This window comes from Diplotaxodon limnothrissa, linkage group LG23 (genome assembly GCF_057381915.1).
Source record: "Diplotaxodon limnothrissa isolate DT_005_m linkage group LG23, D_limnothrissa_male_GT1.1, whole genome shotgun sequence".
NCBI lineage: Eukaryota > Metazoa > Chordata > Actinopteri > Cichliformes > Cichlidae > Diplotaxodon > Diplotaxodon limnothrissa.
Window position 1 is genome coordinate 20528596 of NC_140617.1, and position 23476 is coordinate 20552071.

The following is a 23476-nucleotide window of genomic DNA, read 5'->3' on the forward strand; positions in this document are numbered from 1 at the left end:
TGTCAGGAGGGCCAGACTCAACCTGGTGAGAACATTAAAGAGGCTCACTGCTGTGATTGTGGAGAATCTGTACCAGAGAGGAGTTTTCTCAGAGGAAGAAGTCAGTAAAATAAGGACAGATGGTGGCGACTTTGACAAAAGGAGAAGAACTGTGGACTCTGTCATCAAAAAGGGGGAAGCAGCTTGCTATGAGTTTCTCAGGATTATTGACATAATAAAGAGATCCACAGAAAGCTCAGTCTGTTCTGGAAAATACAGAGACAGACTCTTCTTTGAAAGACGAATTTGACCTGAACTACTGGATCAGCTGCTTTTCCTTCAAGGAGGACACCAACATGGATGTAACGTATTTACAAGGTATTTTTAAACAAACTGAAGTCCGTGGCATGTTTTAATGTGATCACACTCATTTAAAATGCAGTGTTGTTCAGTGACACATGAGTTAAATCACTAAATTACTTTTTAATTAATTTCTCCTTTCTTTCAGGGCCCAGCCCGTGCCACAGATACCAGCAAAAGCTGAAATCAGAAACTCAAAAGATTTCAGAAAGATCATGGATCCAAAGTAAAGCAGTCCTGTTCAACAAGGAGACATCTTTGTCGTACACTTCACTTGTGTTAGACACACAAGGACAGGCTTCACCATCCAAAATAAAAAAGTCAAAGATAAAAAAAAGCAGGAAGGTTCGCACTAAAAAACTAAAGGCCTACATACCTGAGGACAAACAGGAAACTTCCCCCAGTGAACTGCTGAAAACGTATGAAAGAAAAATCCTTTTGGTAGGAAAACCTGGAACTGGGAAAACGGCTGTGGTCCATCAGATGTTGAAACTATGGTCAGAGAAAGACAACAAGGATCTAGATTACATGTTCTACTTTGATATGAGAGAAACACCCAACATCACAGAGGTCCATAAACTGGAGGATCTTCTCTTCAGTGTGTTCAATGAACCAGATGAAGGCAAAGACAAAGTCTTAGAGGACATAAAGAATAATGCTGACAATGTTACTATCATTTTTGATGGCGTTACAGATATCCCCTCTACTTCTGTGGTGTTTAAGCTCATACAGAAGACTCTTCTACCTGAAGCAAAGATCATCATCACCTGCAGACCAGAGGTGGAGTCAGCAGACTTCCTGTTAGGTTGGGACTGTCTCAGAGTGGAAGTGAAAGGCTTCAGTGAGCAGGGCATCAGAGAATACTTATCCAAGTATCTGAGTGAGGAACACTTCAACAAAGTTTTGTGTAACTTGGAATTATTCTCTCTGTGCCACGTCCCCATGTACGCTCTGATGGTGGTTGCCTGCTTTAGTTTTGAGGGCTCAGAGTTCTCTCCACATCCCTGCACAGTTACAGAAATATACCTCAATATCCTCCATTTCTGCATTCAGAGAAATGTTGGCAAGACATCTGAAAATGAAAGCACTAAATGGGATGCAGTACTGTCTTTATCTGAGGCTGCTTTTTGTGCAACAGAAGGAAAAAATGTGAACCTGAAATCACTGCCCAAATTAGAAAGCTGTGCTTATTTAGCTTTTTTGAGCAGGAGTGTATCTCAAGTCAGCTCAACTGCAAAGAAACCCTTGTGTGCCTTTCTCCACTACACTGTTCAAGAGTTTTTTGCAGCACTGTGGGTCTTGAAGGATCCAGAACGGACCAGAAGTGTTGTCCAACAGTGTCTGACTGACAACATCAAACACATGAAACACTTAGTCCCCTTTTTGTGTGGACTGTTAAATGATAAAAACACTGATTTGCTAGAAAGTCTGATTCCTTCTCAGCAGCTCAGAGAAACATCTGGCTGGTTCTTCAAACACTTGGTGACCACCTTTGTAGATTGTAGTGACACTGAGGACTGTGAAATAGACTTGCTGTTCTTATGTCAGTGTCTCTATGAGTCTCAGTCTGCTGAAGCCTGTGTTTATCTTCTGGATAAACTGGACTACTGTCTTGATCTGAGTGGGGAGACTCTCGATCCTCAGCAATGCTATGCTGTGTCCTATATAATCAGCCAGAGTAAGGAGAGGAAAATACAGCTGAACTTGGAAAAGACAAAAGTATCAAAACAAGGAATAAGACCATTACTAGGATGTCTGAGCAAACTCCAAAGGTAAGTAAGAACATATAGTTTACGTGTTTGTTTAATCTAAATATCTGTAGACTTTTTGACATTTTCTGACTTTTAATCAGTGTTGGTCAAGTTACTTGAAAAAAGTAATCAGTAACTAATAACTGATTTCTTCCCCAAAAAAGTAATCCCGTTACTTTACTGATTACTTCTTTTCAAAAGTAATTAATTACTTAGTTACTTAGTTACTTTTTAAAAACACGATTTACAACCTGAATAGGTGATAAAGCGATAGATCTTTCAGCCCAATTCTACTTTTTCTACATAATCCATCATACAAAATGTAATCAAATGGAAAAGTCTCTTTTTAAAACTTGTTTTATTAGTTTTAATCTTTTAACTTTATGCATCAAGCAAATATTTAATTATATGCAACATTCTCTGACTGGAAGAAATTAGTTTAACAATTAAACCTATTTTCTGCACATTCCAGCACGTAAAATAATTTTTTTGTTTACACTCACTCTTTCAAATAGATGCAAGTAAAACACAGCAGAAAATAAATAATGTCAAAGACTAGCGGTCCCTGGTGCAGGTGTGCCGCAGCAGTCAGTGGAAGAATCCGCGAGTTTCTCTGTGAGTTTCCCATTACGTCGTAGCGCACTCGGTGCTTGCTTGGAAGTTTAGGGGGTTTTTTTCGCTGTAAAAAGAAGTTTTCTTCCCACGCACGATGGACGCTAATGTTTTTGTCACTTTTTATGGAATCAAACTTAAAATAAGGTCAGTACTTCCACGCTTTAAACGCTGCACGGTCATACTCTCTCCCGCACTCGATATATTATCCATTGTTGATCTGCACACAGCTGTTGTCACGAACGTCGCACTTGCTTACGTCACTGTCATGAGACTGTAGAAAACCCCTGTGATTTGTGTATATAGACTGTTCCACGGACCCCCTCTAACCACTGCTAAGATGGTACATTCCTCCCATCCTTTGTTTTTTTGTTTTTTTTGTTTTTTTTTTCTTTTATTAGTAATATAAACATACAAACAAAATGCACCATATATTACAGATTCAGAGAATAAACATTTCTTACATATTAGCAACTTTCATATATAGTGAAAATAAAATATAAAGATGGGGTCACATAAATTAACAGATTATTAACTCACTAAATCAAAATCTTCTACAAAGGAAACAAAAAAAGCAGCCTTTTTCTTTTTAACTAAAGTCAAAGATTTAACCAACAGGTTTAGGTCGTTTTTCCAGTGAGCCAGTGTTGGTTTAATCTTAAAAAAGCGACATTTATGTATAAAATACTTACACAAGATTAATAACACATTAACACCATAATTAGCTTTCTTTTCTTTCAAAAACACTCCAAACATTATCATATTTAAGGTAAATGGGGTAATTTGAATCCCACTGGAATAAAGCCAGGTATGAAAATCCAACCAAAATATTTGTATAAAATTGCACAAAAAGAATAGATGGTCCAAATCCTCCTCTTCTGTTTCACAAAATACACAATTACCCGTTTCTATTTTGAATCTATCACTAAGGAGTCTATTTGTCGGGTAAATTTTATTCAAGATTTTAAATTGGACTTCTTTCCCTTTAGGAGGGATAGGGAAGGTGATATAATCAGTTCTTATTTTTTCAATTTCTTCCCTTTGGAAATCTTTTAATATGTAATTACGTCTAAGTAAATTTGGAGAATAAAGACTCCTTAATGAAGATCTAAGAAACTTATTGTTGCATTTAACATCACAAAATCGAATACCATCTATATATAATTGCCTTAACTTGGGGGAGATGTCAGAATATATTATATCATTTACAACTATGTTTTTAAGTGACAATGGAATGGATTTTATAACCCGATTAAATTTACTTTTAGAACATTGGATATTAAACTTTTGGCAAAAATCTTGATGTCCTAGAACATGTCCTTCCTCATCTACAAAATGGGCAATTGCCCAAACACCTTTTGATAACCAGTCTTGAATAAAAATAGATTTTCTGTTCATCAGTATATATCTATTGTTCCAAATTGGGCTATTATGTGGAGTGAAATTATGTTTAAATAACATTTTCCAATAAAGAAGGACCTGTTTATGGAATTCAGAGAGTTTAGCAGGTAGCTTAGTAATTTCAAAGTCACACTTTAGGAGAAAGTCGATACCCCCTAGTGTGTTAAAGACCTTACTTGGTATAAAAAACCAAATGGAGTGTGGATTATTTAGGAAGGATTTTAACCATTTAAGTTTCAAAACACCATTCATTATGTCAAAATCAATTGCGTTTCCACCGCCTTCAATGTATGGTTTAACCAAATCATCTTTAGATATATAATGGCACTTATTCCTCCAAATAAAATTAAAATTCAAGCTATTAATTGTTTTAATAACTTTATTCGATATTGATAGAGAGTAAGCTGGATATATAAATCTAGATAAACTATCCATTTTGGTTAATAATATTCTTCCAAAAATTGTGATGTCTCTTTGTAACCACTTATTTAGGATTGTCTTACATTTGTCAACATTATCTAAAATATTTACTTTTTCTAAGACTTTGTGATCTTTTGAAATTGTGATGCCCAAATATTTTACCTCCTTCTTCACCTTTATATCGTACAGTAATTGTGAATTACACTCCTTTAATGCCAATAATTCACATTTATTTAAATTTAACTTTAAGCCTGAAGCTTTTGAGAATGTAGTGATTATTTGTTTTACCAGGGGAATCTGATGTTCATTTTTTAAGAAAAGAGTAGTGTCATCCGCAAGTTGACTAATTATTAAAGAATTGTCCATAATCTCAATTCCGGCAACGCTGCTGTTTTTAATTAGAATTGCGAGCATCTCCACAACCATTATGAACAACAACGGAGAGCTTCCACACCCTTGCCTAATTCCTCTTTTGACGCTAAATCTTTTACCAGTGCCATAGCCTAATGACACAGAGCTATTTATATCATTATACAGTATATCTATTATCTTCCTAAATTTATCCCCAAATCCAAATCGAGTTAGTGTTTCTAAAATAAAAGGATGTTCTACTGAATCGAAAGCTTTATAAAAGTCCAAGAAAAGAATAAAACTGTCATCACTAATCAGATCATTGTAGTCCAGTAAGTCTAAAACCAATCTGATATTATTATGAATGTTCCTGTCTTTCAAAAACCCTGATTGTGTCTCACTAATTATACTTGAAACCCCTTGTTTGAGCCTTGTTGCAACTGAGCTAGAGAAAATTTTATAATCTGTATTTAATAAAGTTATGGGCCTTAAGTTATCCAATTGTCGTTTATCTTTGTTTGGTTTAGGAATTAATGTAATTAATCCTTGTTTCATGCTAGACATCAATTCTCCCTTTTCAATACTGGCCAGTATAGCTTTGAATAAAATTTCCCGTAAGTCTTCCCAAAAAAATTGGAAGAAATTAACTGTAAGCCCATCTGGACCAGGGGATTTATTAAGTGCCATTTTCTTAACAGATGCATCTAACTCTTCAATTCTGAAGTCAGATTCACATAATTCCTTAAATGATTCATCAATTTTAGGGATCAGATTATCTATTTGATCAAAAAAGACATCACAATCTGCTTGGGAGAACTGTGAGGAGTATAAATTGGAATAGAATGTATAAGTTTCATTCTCCAAAATTTTAGGGTCGTCACATTCAATGCCATCAATTAACAGAGAAGATATAAAATTTCTTTTCTGTCTGCTCTTTTCTAAATTAAAAAAATATGAAGAATTTCTTTCCCCCTCCTCAATCCACTTGGCCCGTGAACGCACAAAAGCTCCTTCTGCTTTATTTAGGTAGAGCTGATCTAATTTAGTTTGCAACTCCATAAGTTTACTCCTTTCTTGGGTATTTAGATCATCTTTACTACAGCAATAAGTAATTTCTTGGAATAATTTACATTCATATTCTCTTTGCTTTTGACTTATGTTTTTACTGAATTGAATACTAAATTCTCTAATTTTGAATTTAATGAATTCCCATTTATTGATATATCCTACAATTAGATGATCAGCCATAATATCTTTTATAATTTTTTTGACTATGTTGCAGTAGTCTTCATTTTGTAAAAGTTTGGCATTGAACTTCCAATAAGTTCTTTTATTTGATTGTCTAATTTCCGATTCTAAGCACAGTTCAATAAAGCAATGATCAGATAGAGGTGCATTTGACATTGCAACTTTTACAGTGTGGCTAAGAATGATGTCACTTCCTAGCCAATAGTCTATTCTAGATTTACAAGCTCCATTTGGTTTAAACCAGGAAAAGCTCTTAATTTCTGGATTTCTTACTCTCCAAATATCTGTCAAGTTGTTATTAATCAAAAATTCTATAATTAGGTTATTTTTTTTGTGGTCTACCTGTCCTTGAGGGCCATCTATCAGTCCATTCATCAGGAGTCATATTCCAATCACCACCCATTAAAATGTATTCTGTAGGGTATCGACCTTTAAGTTCAAAAATATTTGAAGTTATATCTTCTAACATAATTTTATTCTGACTTTCATTGTTATATCCATAAACGTTGACTAAAATGAAAAACAAACTTTCAACTCTCATTACAGCAATCAACCAATGACCATTCAAGTCAGTTCGTTGTATTACAAGATCCCCGGGAAAGTTATTGAATAAAATTGCTACACCCCCCGACCTCATTGAGCCATGGCTAAACAGGATTTTGCTACCCCATTGGTTTGACCAAAAAGATACATCACTATCAGATGAATGAGTCTCTTGTAGAAAAATACAGTTTGATTTTTTACCTTTGCAGTACAAAAATAAGGCTTTTCTTTTAACAGATTCTCTTAAACCCCTAACATTTAAAGAACCAAAACAAATGTTAACATTCAACATGAACTATAGACAGAATATCACTCACCACGTGAGAAAAAGAAGAAAAAAAAAAGTACTAAATGCTGAGCTCCTCAGACCGCGAACAAGTTTCCACTATTTCAGTTTTTGTCATTTTTAGTTCTAGCTGGGCTGTTGTACTGAACATGTGTCGTGCGTGTGCGTGAATGATAAGTAAGTGCCTTGTATTTGTTTGTTCTATGGTTGTAACTTATCATACACTTGCCTATCTACATTGTGTGATGCCTTTATAGAGTTTTCCAGCGGTTTGTGTAGCCACGAGACACTGTATATTCACGCTGATTTGACCAAAATGGTGCTACCCTTGTGAACTGAGCTGCCCAAAGTAAAGATGGAGTCTATCCCTGTGCAGCAGCCCATTTGTGTCCACCAGGGGGTGGTGTTTAGTCATTTCTGTTCAACCCTTTCTGTATTATTTAGACCAGTTTGGTTGACTTTAATTGTTTGCTAATTGTAATTTCTGTTATTTTACAGAACCACACACACACATACATATACTCACACGAATTCACTTCTGGAGATGTTTGGATTAAAAGAACCCTAATTATCATTGCTGTGGACCCTCTCTTTCATCATATAAGTCACCTGTGCCTTCTGACCGAGGATAGGAAAATCCTGCTGTAATTTGCCAGTCTATTAAGCACACACATGTCCAATTCAGAGACATTCTCGCAAAAAATCAGGGTTTTAGTAACGCAGTAATGCAGCGTTCCTACAGGAAAGTAACGGTAATCTAATTACCGTTTTTGCAATAGTAATCCCTTACTTTACTCGTTACTTGAAAAAAGTAATCGGATTACAGTAACGCGTTACAAGTAAGTTACAAGTAACACGTTACTGCCCATCTCTGCTTTTAATACTAGAAAACATTCTCTGAGGTAGACCAGCTAAAATCAGTCCTTAATTTTATGAATATAAGCTAAAGGTCACATAAAATCTACTTAAATTAACTTGCTGTCTGAAGGTCTCCATGCTTCTTTTTTTGCCATTGTCATTCTAATGCCTTTAGTATTTTCTTCATTTTTGTCAGAACTTCCAAAGTACAAATACTTTGCATCACTCTCCATATAAAAGACATATGTGTATCTGAGATTTTCATTTAAAATGTAAAATGTAATAAATTCACACATTCATGATGCCTTTTTTAAAACTTAAACCATTAGCAATCATCATAGTGCTACCACCTTGCTTCACACTTGAGCTGATGTTGACAAAACAAAGTGATGGTCAAACTCTTATCTGGTGACGCTGGATGCCCCAAAGCATAATGTCTCAGTGATGTTCTATTAGATTTAGGTCGAACAAGTCAGGGGCCAGTCAATAGTATCAATTTCTTCATCCTCCAGGATCTACCTGCATGCTTTTGCCACATGAAACTGGACATTGTCGTACAGAAGGAGGAGCCCAGGACCCAGGTTCAGGAGTTTCATCCTGATACCTTGTGGTAGTCAGGGTGTAGTTGCCTAGCCTGTAGAGGGTTGTGCAGATCATTTCTGACCCACCACCAAACTGGTCATTCTGAACGAAGTTACAAACAGCATAATGTTCTCCACAGCTTCTCCAGACCCCTTCATGTTTGTCATATGTGCTCAGGGTGATACTGCTCCCATCTTTGAAAATAACAGGGCACCAGTAGCAGATGGCAATTGGGTCCTTGGTGCCAGGCAGTGAGGCCCACTAGATGATTTCAGGCCCTGAGGTCTATTTCTGATTGTTTGTTTGGTCAGAGACATTCCCTCCAGGGCCCTGGTGGAGGTTATTTATCTAGGGCACTAGCAGTCTCCATCCTGTTTCTCCTTGCAAAAAGGAGCAGATTCCAGTCCTGCAGATGGGTTAAGGACCTTCTAGGGTCCTGTCCAGCTCTCCTAGGTAACTACCTAACTCTTGGAATCTTCTCTGTGAACTTGGGACTCGCCTGGGAGACACAGAAAACCTTTTGGGAATGGCACATATTGATGTGCAATCCTGGAGAGGCTAGACTATCTGTGCAACCTTTGCAGGTTCCAGGTATCTCCTCATGCTACCCGTAGTGACACTGACCCTATCCAAATGCAGAGTTAGTGAAAAGATTGACAGAAAAGATAAGGAGGAGAAAAAAGTAAGTGAGCTCCACTTGTAAAACTATTCCTCTTTTAAAAGTTGTCTCGTTGTTCCCCAAATAATAAAAATTAAACTTAAACAGTTTTTTATAAGATGGTTGCCTAAGATGAGCATAAGAACTTGGGGGAAACTTTGAAGTGATATCAGGATAATAATATTAAGAATAATTTTCTAACCTCTGTGAAAAAATAATCAACTATTGATACATTAAATATGTTAGTGTGCCTAAAAAAAAAAGAAAAAGAAAAAAAAAGACCAAGGATCATAACACAAGATTGCAGATTTTTAAGTCAGTGGTCAAACTAAGGGTAAGCAAAAATTACAAAGTACAAACTAAAGTTCTGTGCATTAGTCTGTACCCTAGGGGAGTCCAACTTCAGGCCTCAAGGGCCAGTATCCTGCAGGTTTTAGATATCACCCTGGGTCAACACACCTGAATCAAATGATTCATTCATTACCAGGCCTGGAGAACTTAAAGACATGTTGAGGAGGAAATTAGCCATTAAAATCAGCTGTGTTGGATCAAGGGCACATGTAAAACTTGCAGGACACCAGCCCTCGAGGCCTGGATTTGGACACCCCTGCCTGTACATGTTAACAGCACACTTGTGGTGAATCTGAGTTGTCTATGCAGACTCTTGCAGTTGAGTCTCGGTGTTGAGATGTGGAAACTAGAATGAAAAAAGCAAACATTTTAATTCAGTTTAGGCAATAACAAACATACTTACCTATTTTGTGGACTCTTATTTTCTTGGCTTTTTTTGTTTTAAAACAATTTCTTTTAAAACAGTTGTTAACAACCATCAAGAGACTTGATGGTTGTTAACTTCTCATTACTTGTCAATTAATATGAAGCTCTCCAATAAATTTCCAGTTTCCAGTTATCATGGCAGCTTTGGACCATTTGTCTTCTCAGCGAGGTGGAGGTGGATTACATCAGCTTACTTTGCTTTGCTGAGAACCAGCTGCACCTTTCAGTAAACAGTCAGTCACAACTCTATGACCGTGCTGGAAAAGTCCTGCAGAAAAGTGCAGAGAAGGTTAAAGTCTGCCTCCACTGGGATCACAGAAGTTCCGTTGACCAATCTGTCAGCGAGTTTCTCTTACAGTTTTTACCCAACATCCACTCACTCAGGTATACTGCTTATATGCATATTAATCTACTTATGCCCACATCTATATTTCATCTGTCTTTAACTTCGAATGTGTCATTCAGAAATTATTACATTGAATTAAAACTCTGACTTTAAAGATTTTTCTGATCTCTTGATGAATCTCATCAATAGAGCAGCAGAGGGAACAAAACATTGAGCATGATGATGATGGTAGCAGCTCTATAGTGAGCAGCAGATGAAAATTTCAGGCAATAGTCTTCATCACTTTGTGTGTCCACCTGCAGATGTAGAAGATGTGTTAGAGCAGGATGAGTGTTTGTGTTGTAAGAGTGTAAAACAGTGTTCAGCTGCTCTGATGGAAGATGTGTTCATCACTGAATTTTTCCCTGTTATTGTTCCAGTGTTGATACAAAGACATCAGATGAAGACAGAATGAGGTTCTTTGTGAATCTGTTCTGTGCAGCAGCAGAGAGAGAACAGCAGACAGGAGAGAAGATACTGGAGCTGTTATCATCAGTGTGCACATATCAAACATTCCCTTTTGATGATGCATACATGAATGACGATATGAAGAAATATCAACCAGACTTCCTGTTGGATCTGTGCTCCCATATGAAGGACTATGAGACTAAAACAGGCTTGAGTGTCCTTCCATCATTACAGTCAGTTTTTTCAGCTCCTGCTGTCTGGTCCATAAACCTCTCAGAGAGAAATACCTCCATCCTCCTGGAAGTGCTGAAACTCCAACCAGAGAAGAAACAAGTGGAGCTGACACAGTACACTCATAAAAAGAGTAAAATTAGGAGTTTCCTGCAGTGTCTGCCTTATATCTCACAGCTCAGGTAAATGAAATTTTCTTCACATGAGTCAAATATCTGTAAGAAAAGATGTGCTGTAAAAGAAGTGATGGAAATATTTGAAGCTCCATAAATTGTAAAGTGGTGATTTTGTCTTGTGCTATTTGTTTGTCATCAGCATCATATTTGTGACTTTATCTACATGGATCATATTGTAAATGTATTCAGACTCTGTCATATTTCAGAGGGAAACGTGCTCAGTACACTACTGTGTTTCACTGACCTGTTCAGCTGTTTGTTGCTGTGAAGTTTCATATTTTCTATAAATCTCAGATGAAACAGGATCTAAAGTAAAGAAGTTTCTCATCAGAAAGGTTGAATTTGATTTAGATTTGATAGGTGAAGAAATGAATTGATTTCATGTTAAATTCAATAAGCTGATGTAAGTTGTGTGAATGAAGGTGAGCATGTGACTGAGCTCATGCAGCAGAGAGGAGAGTGTTGGAGTGCACACATGTTTGATGGAAACTTGCATGTTTGACCTGCAGCAGAATCAAGAAATGATGTGAAGAAGAAGAACGTAGCTCAGTGCTGACAAGTCAGTCCTGTTTAAAGCTGCTCTTAAAACAACAACAACGTGACATCAAGTGTTTAAAGTCAAGGTTCAAACTGTTTGTGGCTTTTTGAAAATGAGAGCAGCTTCAAAATCAAAGCAGCTGTGAACCATCTCTATGCTGCAGTGATACAGCCAGAAACCTGAATCAATCATCGCCATGGAAACAACATGAAAGCAAACTCAATGAGTCCTTCAGTGAGTAACTCAGTAAATGAATGAGTTACATGAAGCTGCACTTTATCTCCAGACTTTGTTGAACTATACTGAGCATGATGTTGATGATGGTAGCAGCTCTATAGTGAGTGTGTGGTTGTATTTCTGCACCTTAGATCTAATCATCATTAAATGTTTCCTTCTTATCGTTCCAGTGTTGATGCTTGGTGGTCACACAAAGAAAAAATCAGGTTCTTTGTAAATCTGTTCTGTGCAGCAGCAGAGAGAGAACAGCAGACAGGAGAGAAGATACTGGAGCTGTTATCATCAGTGTGCACATATCAAACATTCCCTTTTGATGATGCATACATGAATGACGATATGAAGAAATATCAATCAGACTTCCTGCTGGATCTGTACTCCCATTTGAAGGACTGTAAGACTAAAACAGGCTTGAGTGTCCTTCCATCATTACAGTCAGTTCTCCAGTCAGCTCCTACAGTCTGGTCCATAAACCTCTCAGAGAGAAAGACCTCCAGCCTCCTGGAAGTGCTGAAACTCCAACCAGAGAAGAAACAAGTGGAGCTGACACAGTACACTCATAAAAAGAGTAAAATTAGGAGTTTCCTGCAGTGCCTGCCTTATATCTCACAGCTCAGGTAAATGAAATCTTCTTCACATGAGTCAAATATCTGTAAGAAAAGATGTGCTGTAAAAGAAGTGATGGAAATATTTGAAGCTCCATAAATGGTAAAGTGATGATTTTGTCTTGTGCTATTTGTTTGTCATCAGCATCATATTTGTGACTTTATCTACATGGATCATATTGTAAATGTATTCAGACTCTGTCATATTTCAGAGGGAAACGTGCTCAGTACACCACTGTGTTTCACTGACTTGTTCAGCTGTTTGTTGCTATGAAGTTTCATATTTTCTATAAATCTCAGATGACTTTTAATGCTGGTGCAAAATGGTGCTTCATGAGCGTCGTGATAGCCAGGAAGGGGGGATAACACAGCTGCAAAACGTTGTTGCAATGCAGTAACATCTGCTCCCTGTGCCTGTGTGGGATGGTTGTCACAATGCAGCGAAATTGGAATGGTGGAATTTGGCACCTCCAGCCCCAACTCATCTCTTTCCTTAACCAGGCTCACCAGATGAGCAGCCTCAGCCCCTCTCCATGCTTTAACCCTTGTATGGTGTTCGGGTCTGTGAGACCCGTTTTCAGTTTTTCTCAAAAGAAAAATTAAACAATTAATTATTTTTTCAACCTGAAATTCATTGGCTTTGGCTTATTTTCTGTGAAGAACATAAATCCGAACTAATTTTCAATGACCTCATACTGTACCTCCCCCCACGCATTTACATTACATACAAGGTGTTCGGGTCCACTGGACCCAGGTCTAATAAAAGTGTTGAAAGTGTAGGTCCTGTGTTCCCACACTCTGTCTTCCTCCTTTCTGGTGCTGCTGATAGTGTTTTCTTCCCCTCCTGCTCCCGCACAAAGTTGCCACATTGTTGAAAATTCAACTATCAACACCGTCTGCTCTTACATTCCCACACATTTTACCCTCTTTCTTGAGGGATCCAAATTTTATTTTCTCATACCCTGTCCCACCTGCAAATTAGGGGCATAATACTATAAATAAGACTTTGCCAGTGTGGTTCTTTATCACAACTGATCAAGATGGCAAAAGATTATCTGCTGCGAGGGCCATCCAATTGATTTTGGAAGAGAGAGGGGCTTCGGAGGATGATGTTGACAAAGAGGTTTCAGAATATTTCACATTTCTGAAAATTCAGAGTCTGACAGTGACTTTGAAGAAGAGGATGAGGTTGAGCACCATTTAGTAACAAAACAAAGACGAGTACCCCATCAGCAGCCAGCTCCAGGACCAGAACAAGCCCACCAGACAGCAAGTGAAGAAATATGGATGTCAATAACTGGTGAAATTGAATGGTCTTCTTGCCCAAGAAATGAGCCACCCTGCAGAGCTGTTACTGTAATAAGCCAGGGCCAACACGGCTGACAGTTACTCATGTGCAGGACATCAAGTCTTCATTTGAGCTTTTCATCCCAGATTCCATCCAGAAAATTATTCTGGATTGCAGTAATCTAGAAGGACGGTGTGTTTTTGGAGAGAGGTGGAAGGAGATGGACCAAATTGATCTGCAGGCCTACTTTGGGGTTCTTATCCTTGCAGGAGTTTTGAGGTCCAAAGGGGAATCCACAGAATCCTGTGGGATGCAGAAACCGGCAAGAACCTTTCCGTGCATCAATGTCTCTGGAAAACTTCCACAAAATTTCCAGGATTATCCGTTTTGATAACCGAGACGACAGACCAGCTCGACGGCAGAGAGACAAGCTAGCTGCCATCAGGACAGTGTGGGATAAGTGTGTGCACCACCTCCCCCTGTTTTACAACCCTGGGCCTAATGTCACCATTGATGAGCAGCTGATGCCATTTAGTTGTGAAACATATTGCTTCACGTGTAAATGTGTTGTCTTTCCACTCACTCCACTTGATTATAACTGATTTATTTTTTATAACATTTTATAAAAGAAAACAAAAAAAAACGAGAAGCACATTAATTCATAAATGTGATCTAACAAAGGTAAAGGGAAAAAAATAACTATGTTTGCTGTTCATATGGCTTGTAATTGGGATGAAGTAAACATCTGTTGAGTAATTTAACATAAAATTGTTTGATAGTGTTAATTTGGAAAGCCAAAACTCTAGCGGGTCCACCAGACCCATGAACACTGGCTGAGTAACAAAAATATGAACACCACACAAGGGTTAAGGAGGTTGAGGTGATATACAGTCATGTGAGAAAATTAGGACACCCCATTAAATAATCGACTCTTTATTAAATGTTCACGTATCAATGTCCAATCATGTTTTCATGTACTACTGGAAAAGAAAGTGACTTAATTGCAATTAAACAACAAAAATTAAACAATTTTTACACATTTAAAAAAAAAAAAGAAAAAGAGATGAACAAAAATGTGTCTTTTAATGGTGGAAAACGTTTGGACACCCTACCCCCCAATAACTAGTGTTGCCCCCTTTGGCTGATATAACTTCAGTGAGACGCCTTTTGTTGCCTTTTACCAGTCTCTGACATCGATCCGAAGCTCCTCAATCCACTTCTCAATGCAGAATTCTTTCAGCTGTGAGATGTTTGAGGGTTTTCTTGCATTTCAAGTCACTCCACAGCATCTCAATGGGATTAAGATCAGGGCTTTCACTTGGCCATTCCAGGACTCTCTTCTTTGTTTTTAGCCAGTCCTTGGTGGATTGGCTCGTATGCTTTTGGTCATTGTCATGTTGCAGTGTCCAGTTCCGCTTCAGCTGTAATTTTCTTTTTTTTTCTTCTTTTTTTCCCCCCTCTTTATTTATGAAGTTTTACACATGTAATTTCACATATCAGGCCCAATACAGCAAGTACCAACCTATACAAAGACATATCAAGACAGATTAGGCCATTAAAATTCGGATGATAACAATAAAACAGATAAAAGAAAAAGAAAAAAAGTGAAAAAGGAAAAACAGAAAATAACAAAAAAAACCCAAAAAACCCCCAAATTAAAAATCAACTCCCCCCCCGCCCCCCCAAAACCAGAACAAAAGGGAACCCCATGATACAAAAGTTTACTCTGCTGGACCAGGCTGATGCCGAGGATGCGGACACGGAGGCTGGCGCCGCAGCTGACGGCATGGGAGCCGCAGGTGGTGGCGCCGCAGGCAACGGCGCCGCAGGCAGGCAGTGGCGCCGCAGGCAACGGCGTGGGAGCCGCAGGCAGACGGTGGCGCCGCAGGCAACGGCGTGGGAGCCGCAGGCAGACGATGGCTGGACAGGCTCCTCGGTCCCCCTAGTGGAAGCAGCAGGCTGAGGAGGCTCACAGGACCCCTCAGCGGAAGCTGCCGCAGAACCAGTAGGCACGTGGGCCTCTGGCACACATAAGGAAGACTGCTGTTGCGCGGAGCACTGACCCTGCTCAGGGAGCAACAGCCGGGTGCAGTCCTCATCTGGCTTCTTAGCCTCCAGTGTCCAGAGTCCACTGAGGGCTGCAAGTCAGCCTCTGAGGAGGCCCTGGAGCAAGTTACAGTCTGAAAACTAGCCAGCTCATGAGGAAATATGTCAGTATTAGTATGCTTGTCTCTCTGCTTGGGGTGAATGCTAGAAAAACAGTCCAAAATGTGTGGAGTAGGCACAGCCTCCTGAAAAGGGGCAAGCGAAGACTGTGACTGAGCACTTAACTGTGCTACTGACTGCGCTATGGACTGCCGTAAAGGTTGTAATGATGCCAGTGGTGATGGTGGCTGAGAGGCTGACAGAACTGAAAACTGAGCTACCGGTAGCGGAGTTGATTGTGGTGGAGGCGTTGACTGAGCTAATGGCTGCTGAGCAGCTAACTGAACTGATGGCTGAACAGATTGCACTGACAGACGTGCAGCAGGTGAAGTGGGGAAATCACTGGGAGTACTATCCCCTGTCACGAAACACTCAGCCCCAGAGTACAAAGTCCCAAAGTCAGAAATAACACTATCAGTGTCCTGTACACTCACCACAGCCGGGCGTGCTGAAGTGCCAAACTCCGGTTTCGGGGTGATGCGCCGGCGGTGCGATTGTTGCTTCCTTGTGGAAGAGGAAGCAGGGGTGCCTGAAAGAAAGGAGGTAGAACGCTTTTGCGGCTGCTCCTGCTGCGGTGTGGAAATGGCCACCGCTCCCGTCAATACCACAGGTGTGAGAGGAAGTGTGGTAGGGTGATGATGGCAAGGGTAGCATTTCTTCTTTAAAAGTGGATTGAGAGATTTGGCCACAAACCTTGGTGAAAAATGCTGCTGGCGCCGAGAACACCAAGCGGCGAAGGTTTCCAGAAGGGCAGCTGAATCTTCCTTCCCAGGACCGCCCATGCCAAATAGTTCATAGTTCAGCCTCGCTCTCAGAGCTGTTATTATGCGTTTTAGTCCATTAATGTCCAGGAAAGTGACAGTGGAGGCAGTGGACAACAAGAAATGATCAAAGAAAACTAGCTCCAGCTGCCTGTTGTAGGGGTCGGCAGTGTGGATTATCCTCCCATAGTAATTCCACAACAGCGTGAGATACTTCCCCACTGACACTAAACGTGAGTCTGCTGGATCCATGCTGGTCACGTCGTACTGTCATGACTGGGGCAGCAGTAGTGTGGAGGTGAGGAGGAGGATCCAAATAGCAGACAGTGGCGGAGGTGCAAGTGAGTTTTATTTACAGTGAACAATAACCAAGGTGTGGGCAGAACCGAACATAAACCTAAAATGGGAAAACTAACACAAAAGGAGGACACGGGGCAAGGAGCAGAGAGACAGTGAAGCACGGAATAATGCTAAATACACAGAAGATTCACAGAGAAACACAGACGACGCGACAAGGAGCACAGGCAGACACGCAGTATAAATACACACACCAGGTAATTAGGAAATGGCAGACAGGAGGGGACACAGCTGGAACTAATGGGCATAATGAGACACAAACTTACAAAGTAAAACAAGAAACTCACAGACTGTTTCACAATACCAACTCGGGGACACGAACAGGACACAGAGGAAGGACACACGTAGGGATGATAGAAACACTAAACACACAACTCAAACCCTAAGAACAAATACAAAACAGCAGAAACTGGAAAATAATAACAATAAACTCAAAACACTGGGTCAAAGACCCAGGACCATGACAATATGACCACCAAGGGTCCTTGCCACTTGGTTAGTAACTTTGAACTTTAAGAAGGGAGTAATACAAGCACTTTGTCTCCCAATGAAAATTGCCTGAGTTTAGCCCCGCCACCCTTGCGTTTTGCATACAGGGAGTGCAGAATTATTAGGCAAATGAGTATTTTGTCCACATCATCCTCTTCATGCATGTTGTCTTACTCCAAGCTGTATAGACTCGAAAGCCTACTACCAATTAAGCATATTAGGTGATGTGCATCTCTGTAATGAGAAGGGGTGTGGTCTAATGACATCAACACCCAATATCAGGTGTGCATAATTATTAGGCAACTTCATTCCCTTTGGCAAAATGGGTCAAAAGAAGGACTTGACAGGCTCAGAAAAGTCAAAAATAGTGAGATATCTCGCAGAGGGATGCAGCAGTCTCAAAATTGCAAAGCTTCTGAAGCGTGATCATCGAACAATCAAGCGTTTCATTCAAAATAGTCAACAGGGTCGCAAGAAGCGGGTGGAAAAACCAAGGCGCAAAATAACTGCCCATGAACTGAGAAAAGTCAAGTGTGCAGCTGCCAAGATGCCACTTGAGAACCAGTTTGGCCATATTTCAGAGCTGCAACATCACTGGAGTGCCCAAAAGCACAAGGTGTGCAATACTCAGAGACATGGCCAAGGTAAGAAAGGCTGAAAGACGACCACCACTGAACAAGACACACAAGCTGAAACGTCAAGACTGGGCCAAGAAATATCTCCACACTGGTTTTTCTAAGGTTTTATGGACTGATGAAATGAGAGTGAGTCTTGATGGGCCAGATGGATGGGCCCGTGGCTGGATTGGTAAAGGGCAGAGAGCTCCAGTCCGACTCAGACGCCAGCAAGGTGGAGGTGGAGTACTGGTTTGGGCTGGTATCATCAAAGATGAGCTTGTGGGGCCTTTTCGGGTTGAGGATGGAGTCAAGCTCAACTCCCAGTCCTACTGCCAGTTTCTGGAAGACACCTTCTTCAAGCAGTGGTACAGGAAGAAGTCTGCATCCTTCAAGAAAAACATGATTTTCATGCAGGACAATGCTCCATCACACGTGTCCAAGTACTCCACAGCGTGGCTGGCAAGAAAGGGTATAAAAGAAGAAAAACTAATGACATGGCCTCCTTGTTCACCTGATCTGAACCCCATTGAGAACCTGTGGTCCATCATCAAACGTGAGATTTACAAGGAGTGAAAACAGTACACCTCTCTGAACAGTGTCTGGGAGGCTGTGGTTGCTGCTGCACGCAATGTTGATGGTGAACAGATCAAAACACTGACAGAATCCATGGATGGCAGGCTTTTGAGTGTCCTTGCAAAGAAAGGTGGCTATATTGGTCGCTGATTTGTTTTTGTTTTGTTTTTGAATGTCAGAAATGTATATTTGTGAATGTGGAGATGTTATATTGGTTTCACTGGTAAAAATAAATTATTGAAATGGGTATATATTTGTTTTTTGTTAAGTTGCCTAAGAATTATGCACAGTAATAGTCACCTGCACACACAGATATCCCCCTAAAATAGCTAAAACTAAAAACAAACTAAAAACTACTTCCAAAAACATTCAGCTTTGATATTAATGAGTTTTTTGGGTTCATTGAGAACATGGTTGTTGTTCAATAATAAAATTATTCCTCAAAAATACAACTTGCCTAATAATTCTGCACTCCCTGTATGTGTTGAGTCTAGCCCTGCCAAACTAAGGGACTGCTGATGTTCGTGACCCTGGAGCTAATTCTCCTGTGATAATATCTGCAGCTTTGCTTTCAAGTACAGGACATACTGAATCTAATTTTTCGCTGAGTTTGGACCTTCCTCCCAGTTTTCTTTAATCAGGTCCAACATCCCCCATGGCTTTCTGTCGAACAGTAACTCAAAGGGAGAAATTCCTGTGGAGGCCTCGGGAATCTCTTGCACTGCAAACAACAGAGGGTCTAATAAGCGATCCCAATTGCATTCATTCTCGTCAATGAACTTATGAATCATGGATTTCAAACCCTTATTCAGGCACTCCACCAGCCCATCAGTCTGCGGGTGGTAAATGCTGGCACAAACTGATTTAATATCTAGTAAGCTGTACAGCTTTTTTAGTGCGCAAGACATGAAAGACATGCTCTGGTCAATCAGTATCTCTTTCAGCATACTGACACGTGAGATGGCCTGAAATTGTACCTGTGCTACTCTCTTTGCAGAAATGGTACTCAATGGCACCGCTTCGGGATATTGTGTTGCATAATCCACCAGAACTAATACAAAGTAATATCTGTGTGTACTTCGGTGAAATGGCCCAATGAGGTCCATGCTAATGTGCTCAAACGGGAACTCCCTGAATGGTCAAAGGAGCTTTTGGAATGGCTGGTTGGTTAACCAGCTCACACTCTAGGCAGGATGCACACCAGCGTCGCACATCCCCTCGGATGCCCTGCCAATCAGAAATCGAGCCATTATTCAATCCAGAGTCTTGTCATATTACATTTGCCCCTCCATGGAGTTATAATGAGTCTCCAATGAGTGACATGAGTAGAGATTTCCATCTCTCCAGATTGCATTTTATTTTATTTAAAAGTGGGATGTGGTTTAATTTAGTTAAATCTGCAAGTTTAGGAGAGATATTAATACCTACATTTTTAATATTTCCAGATTGCAATGGGAATTAATCAGAAGATCAGTAGATTTTAACCAGTTAATTAAATAATCTGAAACTCTTGAAAAAGAGTTTATTAATGTAATTATCCCAGAGAGATGGGTTTGTGATCCCACACATCACTCGGACCAGACACACTGTTCAGGTTATGTTTTTTCTATTGTGTTTTCGCAGTATTTCTTTTGGTTTGGTGCTAGTCTCCTGTCGATAAGCCAGCTGTCTTGCCGATTCTTCCCCTTTCACCAGTTCCCGGCGTCACTAAAAAGGGAGAGACCTTATTATGCCAACAAGCGGCAGCTGCCCCTTCAGCAGTGTGTCCACCTGCAGATGTAGCAGATGTGTTAGAGCAGGATGAGTGTTTGTGTTGTAAGAGTGTAAAACAGTGTTCAGCTGCTCTGATGGAAGATGTGTTTAACATGGAGCTTCATTATGTACAGGAAGGACAAGATGGAGTCCATCAGTAGTGTTTGTTTGTTTTTATGCAGCTCACATCAAATCATCACTAAATGTTTCCTTCTTATTGTTCCAGTGTTGATTTTGAGGATCCAGATGAAGAAATCAGGTTCTTTGTGAACCTGTTCTGTGCAGCAGCAGAGAGAGAACAGCAGACAGGAGAGAAGATACTGGAGCTGTTATCATCAGTGTGCAGATTTGATACATTCCCTTTTGTTGCCATTGATGATGATTTGGAGAAATATCAGTGTGACTTCCTGCTGGATCTGTGCTCCCATATGAAGGACTATGAGACTAAAACAGGCTTGAGTGTCCTTCCATCATTACAGTCAGTTTTTTCAGCTCCTGCTGTCTGGTCCATAAACCTCTCAGAGAGAAAGACCTCCATCCTCCTGGAAGTGCTGAAACTCCAACCAGAGAAGAAACAAGTGGAGCTGACAGGCTGCTCACATGAAGAGAGTGAAGTGAGGAGTTTCCTGCAGTGTCTGCCTTATATCTCACAGCTCAGGTAAATAAAATTTTCTTCACACGAGTCAAATATCTGTAAGAAAAGATGTGCTGTGAAAAGAAGTGATGGAAATATTTGAAGCTCCATAAATTGTAAAGTGGTGATTTTGTCTTGTGCTATTTGTTTGTCATCAGCATCATATTTGTGACTTTATCTACATGGATCATATTGTAAATGTATTCAGACTCTGTCATATTTCAGAGGGAAACGTGCTCAGTACACTACTGTGTTTCACTGACCTGTTCAGCTGTTTGTTGCTGTGAAGTTTCATATTTTCTATAAATCTCAGATGAAACAGGATCTAAAGTAAAGAAGTTTCTCATCAGAAAGGTTGAATTTGATTTAGATTTGATAGGTGAAGAAATGAATTGATTTCATGTTAAATTCAATAAGCTGATGTAAGTTGTGTGAATGAAGGTGAGCATGTGACTGAGCTCATGCAGCAGAGAGGAGAGTGTTGGAGTGCACACATGTGTTTGATGGAAACTTGCATGTTTGACCTGCAGCAGAATCATGAAATGATGTGAAGAAGAAGAAGAACGTAGCTCAGTGCTGACAAGTCAGTCCTGTTTAAAGCTGCTCTTAAAACAACAACAACGTGACATCAAGTGTTTAAAGTCAAGGTTCAAACTGTTTGTGGCTTTTTGAAAATGAGAGCAGCTTCAAAATCAAAGCAGCTGTGAACCATCTCTATGCTGCAGTGATACAGCCAGAAACCTGAATCAATCATCGCCATGGAAACAACATGAAAGCAAACTCAATGAGTCCTTCAGTGAGTAACTCAGTAAATGAATGAGTTACATGAAGCTGCACTTTATCTCCTGACTTTGTTGAACTTTACTGAGCATGATGATGATGATGGTAGCAGCTCTATAGTGAGCAGCAGATGAAGATTTCAGACAGCAGAGAGTCTTCATCACTTTGTGTGTCCACCTGCAGATGTAGCAGATGTGTTAGAGCAGGATGAGTGTTTGTGTTGTAAGAGTGTAAAACAGTGTTCAGCTGCTCTGATGGAAGATGTGTTTAACATGGAGCTTCATTATGTACAGGAAGGAAAGATGGAGTCCATCAGTAGTGTGTGGTTGTTTTTATGCAGCTCACATCTAATCATCACTAAATGTTTCCTTCTGATTGTTCCAGTGTTGATTTTGAGGATCCAGATGAAGAAATCAGGTTCTTTGTGAATCTGTTCTGTGCAGCAGCAGAGAGAGAACAGCGGACAGGAGAGAAGATACTGGAGCTGTTATCATCAGTGTGCACATATCAAAATTTCCCTTTTACTAACGCTGACATGGATGATGATCTGAAGAAATATCAGTGTGACTTCCTGCTGGATATGTGCTCCCATATGAAGGACTATGAGACTAAAACAGGCTTGAGTGTCCTTCCATCATTACAGTCAGTTTTCCAGTCAGCTCCTGCAGTCTGGTCCATAAACCTCTCAGAGAGAAAGACCTCCATCCTCCTGGAAGTGCTGAAACTCCAACCAGAGAAGAAACAAGTGAAGCTGACAGGCTGCTCACATGAAGAGAGTGAAGTGAGGAGTTTCCTGCAGTGTCTGCCTTATATCTCACAGCTCAGGTAAATGAAATTTTCTTCACATGAGTCAAATATCTGTAAGAAAAGATGTGCTGTGAAAAGAAGTGATGGAAATATTTGAAGCTCCATAAATGGTAAAGTGATGATTTTGTCTTGTGCTATTTGTTTGTCATCAGCATCATATTTGTGACTTTATCTACATGGATCATATTGTAAATGTATTCAGACTCTGTCATATTTCAGAGGGAAACGTGCTCAGTACACCACTGTGTTTCACTGACTTGTTCAGCTGTTTGTTGCTATGAAGTTTCATATTTTCTATAAATCTCAGATGAATTTTAATGCTGAAACAGGACAACAGTTTATAAAATAAACAAGGTTAGATTTGATTTAGATTTGATGAGTGTAGAATGAATTGATTTAGATGTTAAATTCAAGAAAGTGATGTAAAGAAGAAAGTGAAGAGAGGAGTTTACTAAAGTTTCTGCCTTAATTGTCTGAGCTCAGGTGAAAAAGGTGGTGCATAGGTAATTTTGTTTACACTTTCTGTTACAGCTCGGTAATAATGGGGTAATCGTAGGGTAATAAGGCAAACAGAAGAACATTATGATGTGGTAATTATTATACATGTACTAAATTAATGACCACTTGATATTTAAGTAATATCATAATAGCAACAATGGTTATAGTTGAGCAATATTATGTTGAAATTTATGTAATTGAATGATAGGAGCAGGCAGCACGGTGGCACGGTGGTTAGCACTGTTGCCGCACAGCAAGAAGGTCCTGAGTTCAATTCCACCATCAGGTCGGGGTCTTTCTGTGTGGAGTTTG

General features: G+C 39.8%; 1 protein-coding gene across 1 annotated transcript in view; it reads left to right on the forward strand.

Moving 5' to 3' along the window:
- The first annotated feature begins 301 nt into the window (after positions 1 to 301).
- LOC146607956 (uncharacterized) overlaps positions 302 to 23476 on the forward strand; it is a 50725-nt gene continuing 27550 nt past the window's right edge. Inside the window, exons 1-7 of the mRNA XM_085348632.1 lie at positions 302 to 357; positions 488 to 2111; positions 9950 to 10210; positions 10592 to 11032; positions 11972 to 12415; positions 20672 to 21103; positions 22244 to 22684. Of these exons, the coding sequence (XP_085204758.1) occupies positions 336 to 357; positions 488 to 2111; positions 9950 to 10210; positions 10592 to 11032; positions 11972 to 12415; positions 20672 to 21103; positions 22244 to 22684 (3665 nt within the window). The 5' untranslated portion in view covers positions 302 to 335. The remainder of the gene's footprint in view (positions 358 to 487; positions 2112 to 9949; positions 10211 to 10591; positions 11033 to 11971; positions 12416 to 20671; positions 21104 to 22243; positions 22685 to 23476) is intronic.